Source organism: Oncorhynchus gorbuscha, unplaced genomic scaffold (genome assembly GCF_021184085.1).
Source record: "Oncorhynchus gorbuscha isolate QuinsamMale2020 ecotype Even-year unplaced genomic scaffold, OgorEven_v1.0 Un_scaffold_484, whole genome shotgun sequence".
Taxonomy (NCBI): Eukaryota; Metazoa; Chordata; class Actinopteri; order Salmoniformes; family Salmonidae; genus Oncorhynchus; species Oncorhynchus gorbuscha.
The window spans coordinates 329,745-335,744 of record NW_025745314.1 but is presented as its reverse complement, the minus strand read 5'-3'; the positions used below and the strand labels follow the sequence as shown (position 1 = coordinate 335,744).

At 44.0% G+C, this 6,000-nt stretch overlaps 1 protein-coding gene across 1 annotated transcript in view; it reads left to right on the top strand.

The window, feature by feature from the left end:
• LOC124018338 (hyaluronan synthase 2-like) overlaps window positions 1-6,000 on the top strand; it is a 31,355-nt gene that overhangs the window by 12,487 nt on the left and 12,868 nt on the right. Inside the window, 1 exon segment of the mRNA XM_046333612.1 lies at window positions 4,222-4,848. Within this exon segment, the coding sequence (XP_046189568.1) occupies window positions 4,222-4,848 (627 nt within the window).

The window sequence follows — 6,000 nt, the reverse complement described above, 5'->3', positions numbered from 1 at the left end:
TTCAGACCAGTATGTAGGGGATCTAGTTTCAGACCAGTATGTAGAGGATCTAGTTTCAGACCAGTATGTAGAGGATCTAGTTTCAGACCAGTATGTAGGGGATCTAGTTTCAGACCAGTATGTAGAGGATCTAGTTTCAGACCAGTATGTAGGGGGATCTAGTTTCAGACCAGTATGTAGAGGATCTAGTTTCAGACCAGTATGTAGAGGATCTAGTTTCAGACCAGTATGGAGAGGATCTAGTTTCAGACCAGTATGTAGGTGGATTTAGTTCCAGACCAGTATGTAGAGGATCTAGTTTCAGACCAGTATGTAGGGGGATCTAGTTCCAGACCATTATGTAGGGGATCTAGTTCCAGACCATTATGTAGGGGATCTAGTTCCAGACCAGTATGTAGGGGATCTAGTTCCAGACCATTATGTAGAGGATCTAGTTTCAGACCATTATGTAGGGGGATCTAGTTCCAGACCAGTATGTAGGGGATCTAGTTTCAGACCATTATGTAGGGGATCTAGTTTCAGATCAGTATGTAGGGGGATCTAGTTCCAGACCAGTATGGAGAGGATCTAGTTCCAGACCATTATGTAGGGGATCTAGTTTCAGACCAGTATGTAGGGGATCTAGTTTCAGACCATTATGTAGGGGATCTAGTTTCAGACCAGTATGTAGAGGATCTAGTTCCAGACCATTATGTAGGGGATCTAGTTTCAGACCAGTATGTAGAGGATCTAGTTCCAGACCATTATGTAGGGGATCTAGTTTCAGACCAGTATGTAGGGGATCTAGTTTCAGACCAGTATGTAGGGGATCTAGTTTCAGACCAGTATGTAGGGGGATCTAGTTTCAGACCATTATGTAGGGGATCTAGTTCCAGACCAGTATGTAGAGGATCTAGTTCCAGACCAGTATGTAGAGGATCTAGTTCCAGACCAGTATGTAGAGAATCTAGTTCCAGACCAGTATGTAGGGGATCTAGTTTCAGACCAGTATGTAGAGGATCTAGTTCCAGACCAGTATGTAGGGGATCTAGTTTCAGACCAGTATGTAGGGGGATCTAGTTTCAGACCATTATGTAGGGGATCTAGTTCCAGACCAGTATGTAGAGGATCTAGTTTCAGACCAGTATGTAGAGGATCTAGTTCCAGACCAGTATGTAGAGGATCTAGTTCCAGACCAGTATGTAGGGGGATTTAGTTCCAGACCATTATGTAGAGGATCTAGTTCCAGACCAGTATGTAGGGGGATCTAGTTTCAGACCATTATGTAGGGGGATCTAGTTCCAGACCATTATGTAGGGGATCTAGTTCCAGACCAGTATGTAGGGGGATCTAGTTCCAGACCAGTATGTAGAGGATCTAGTTCCAGACCAGTATGTAGAGGATCTAGTTCCAGACCAGTATGTAGAGGATCTAGTTCCAGACCAGTATGTAGGGGGATCTAGTTCCAGACCATTATGTAGAGGATCTAGTTCAGGCGTTTCTTTTACACCTACTGCTTTAGGTCACGTGGAGAGAGACCCATGCATGCAGTATTCTATATGTCACTGTTCCCGTTCCAGTCCCTAATCCAAGTCAAGGAGGCGGCTGATTTAAAAACTCTAATTACAAGCACAAGTCAAACAAGACATGTCAGGGGTTCTTTGCTTTTAGACAGACTTGGACAGCAACTTAGACTACATATAAGCCTTTAGTGTAGTCTACCAAGACGCCCTCAGCCTTTACTGTAGTCTACCAAGACGACCTCAGCCTTTAATGTAGTCTACCAAGACGACCTCAGTCTTTAGTGTAGTCTACCAAGACGACCTCAGTCTTTACTGTAGTCTACCAAGACGACCTCACCCTTTACTGTAGTCTACCAAGACGACCTCAGCCTTTAATGTAGTCTACCAAGACGCCCTCAGTCTTTAGTGTAGTCTACCAAGACACCCTCAGCCTTTAATATAGCCTACTAAGACGACCTCAGCCTTTAATATAGCCTACTTTAATATAGCCTACTAAGACCTCAGCCTTTAATATAGCCTACCAAGACGACCTCAGCCTTTAATATAGCCTACTAAGACGACCTCAGCCTTTAATATAGCCTACTAAGACGACCTCAGCCTTTAATATAGCCTACTAAGACGACCTCAGCCTTAATATAGCCTACTAAGACGACCTCAGTCTTTAATATAGCCTACTAAGACAACCTCAGCCTTTAATATAGCCTACTAAGACGACCTCAGCCTTTAATATAGCCTACTAAGACGACCTCAGCCTTTAATATAGCCTACTAAGACGACCTCAGCCTTTAATATAGCCTACCAAGACGACCTAAGCCTTTAATATAGCCTACTAAGACGACCTCAGCCTTTAATATAGCCTACTAAGACGACCTCAGCCTTTACTTGACCAAGAAGTACCACATTGTTCTCCGTTGTGACAGATGGGTCTTTAGTGTTACTGGACAGACCCATGCAGGCAGCATTGGACACATCAAAGTGTCACTTATGATAGATCCAAGATCTTTAATTAAAACAAAGTAACAAGATGCACTACTACCTGCTTCACTGTGACAGAAGGGTCTTTAGTGGAGACCCAAAAAACTGGCATTCAAATAAAACAAGCCGTGATAGTGTTTCATTGCTTTTCAACAGCATTAGACACCTTGAAGTGTCACTTAAACTATCACATGTCTAAGCCTTAAACAAAAGGTGCCACCCTCCTACAGCCTCAACTGATCAAATGTACCACCATATTGTTCAATGTGACAGAAGGGTCTTTAGTGGAGAGGCAGCGTTTTACATTTCCCTGCTCTTGTCTTCCCACGGAGATATAAACAGATGATGTCAGAGGGTGGTGCTCGCTCTCTCGCTCGACTCGTACGTCTGCCCAGCAGATGGGATGCAGCATTCATAAAGAGACTTGGAACAATCGGCCATAGAGAACCATCTGACATTTAGAGGGGGATTTTGGGGAGTGGGTTGTAAGGGAGAGAGAGATGGGAGGAGTCTGTTTACAGTCTGTCTGAACCCGTTTTTTGTTGTTGTTGTGAAACATGGAGTCTGTTGCTATGGTGACAGTGTAGAGTTAGGGAAGAGATTTTGCAGTGACGCATCGTAATGATGATTATTAGGTACATTTATCATCATTATCATCATTATGGTGATTATTAGGAACATATATCATCATTATCATCATTATGTCTTCTGTATATCTCTAACAAGTTGACCAATTAATATCTGAAGCTGTGTTCATTTAGTAATTACCATATCAATGTCCTCCCAGTGTCACTACTGTCATCTCATTATTGATCCCACTGTAGGTCTCTACTGTCATCTCATTATTGATCCCACTGTATGTCTCTACTGTCATCTCATTATTGATCCCACTGTAGGTCTCTACTGTCATCTCATTATTGATCCCACTGTAGGTCTCTACTGTCATCTCATTATTGATCCCACTGTATGTCTCTACTGTCATCTCATTATTGATCCCACTGTAGGTCTCTACTGTCATCTCATTATTGATCCCACTGTATGTCTCTACTGTCATCTCATTATTGATCCCACTGTAGGTCTCTACTGTCATCTCATTATTGATCCCACTGTAGGTCTCTACTGTCATCTCATTATTGATCCCACTGTCATCTCATTATTGATCCGACTGTATGTCTCTACTGTCATCTCATTATTGATCCCACTGTATGTCTCTACTGTCATCTCATTATTGATCCGACTGTATGTCTCTACTGTCATCTCATTATTGATCCCACTGTATGTCTCTACTGTCATCTCATTATTGATCCCACTGTATGTCTCTACTGTCATCTCATTATTGATCCCACTGTATGTCTCTACTGTCATCTCATTATTGATCCCACTGTATGTCTCTACTGTCATCTCATTACTGATCCCACTGTCATCTCATTATTGATCCCACTGTAGGTCTCTACTGTCATCTCATTATTGATCCCACTGTAGGTCTCTACTGTCATCTCATTATTGATCCCACTGTAGGTCTCTACTGTCATCTCATTATTGATCCCACTGTATGTCTCTACTGTCATCTCATTATTGATCCCACTGTAGGTCTCTACTGTCATCTCATTATTGATCCCACTGTAGGTCTCTACTGTCATCTCATTATTGATCCCACTGTCATCTCATTATTGATCCCACTGTATGTCTCTACTGTCATCTCATTTGACATTGACAATGACTCTGTTCTTGTTTGCTTTTCCAGATGAAATGTGACAAAGCTCTCACCTACCTAAGAATTTTCGGGACGACAATGTTTGGAGTCTCGCTCCTCGTGGGGATCTCTACCGCCTACATAATGGGCTACCAGTTTTTCACCACGGCACGAAACCACTTGTCCTTTGGGCTGTACGGGGCCATCCTGGTCATCCACCTTATCATCCAGAGCCTGTTTGCTGTCCTAGAACACCGGAACATGAGGAGATCCATGGAGACGCCCATCAAACTCACCAAATCACTGGCCCTGTGCATTGCAGCCTATCAGGAGGACCCGGCCTACCTGAGGAAGTGTTTGGTATCGGTCAAGAGGTTGACCTACCCGGGCATCAAGGTCATCATGGTGATCGACGGGAATAACGAGGACGACAAGTACATGATGGAGATCTTCCGGGAGATCATGGGGTGGGATAAAGCCACCACGTACGTCTGGAAAAATAACTACCACCACCGAGGATCTGAGGAGACGGACGAGATGTACGCTGAGAGCCTGCAGGCCATCTCGCGCCTTGTGCTCAATAATAAATGTGTCTGCATCATGCAGAAGTGGGGAGGCAAGAGGGAAGTAATGTACACAGCCTTCAAAGCCCTGGGGAGGAGTGTGGACTATGTTCAGGTAAGTCCTGGGGGAGGAGGGGTTAGAGGGGGCGGTGGGGGTACACAAAGACCCTTTTGTGCTCTCCTTCTTTAAAAGGATGGTGTGGAGGCCTTGTGTATGTACTGTAGCCCTACGGCTGTAAGGCTAATGCTGTTAACAGAGTGCTAGAGCTCAGCGTGAAACCCATTTACATATGTTTCTGCACTCAGTCCAACTCAGACAAAGTGGAGAGACCTGTAGGCTAATAGGTTGGAGTCAGATCATGTTGCATAGCATCGCGTCAAAACACACAGTATTCTCAGTGAGGAACTTTAAAAGTGACAGTATCCGCATTAGCTACTATCCCAAGGCGTGTATTAAGTTCCTTCATTAACATTTACTAAGTAAACAGCACCAACTGTGTTGGTATACTACATCGTGAATAGTTATACAGCAATACTGGAGTGTAGATCCTCCAAAATGTTCTGGATAATACTGGAGTGTAGATCCTCCAAACTGCTCTGGGTAATACTGGAGTGTAGGTCCTCCAAACTGCTCTGGATAATACTGGAGTGTAGATCCTCCAAACTGCTCTGGGTAATACTGGAGTGTAGGTCCTCCAAACTGCTCTGGGTAATACTGGAGTGTAGATCCTCCAAACTGCTCTGGGTAATACTGGAGTGTAGGTCCTCCAAACTGCTCTGGATAATACTGTAGTGTAGGTCCTCCAAACTGCTCTGGGTAATACTGGAGTGTAGATCCTCCAAACTGCTCTGGGTAATACTGGAGTGTAGGTCCTCCAAACTATTCTGGATAATACTGGAGTGTAGGTCCTCCAAACTGCTCTGGATAATACTGGAGTGTAGGTCCTCCAAACTGCTCTGGATAATACTGGAGTGTAGGTCCTCCAAACTGCTCTGGATAATACTGGAGTGTAGGTCCTCCAAACTGCTCTGGATAATACTGGAGTGTAGGTCCTCCAAACTGCTCTGCATAATAATGGAGTGTAGGTCCTCCAAACTGCTCTGCATAATAATGGAGTGTAGGTCTGATCAAAATGTTCTGGATAATACTGGAGTGTAGGTCCTCCAAACTGCTCTGGATAATACTGGAGTGTAGGTCCTCCAAACTGCTCTGGATAATACTGGAGTGTATGGCACCTATTCAGTGCACTACTTTTGTCCAGGGCCC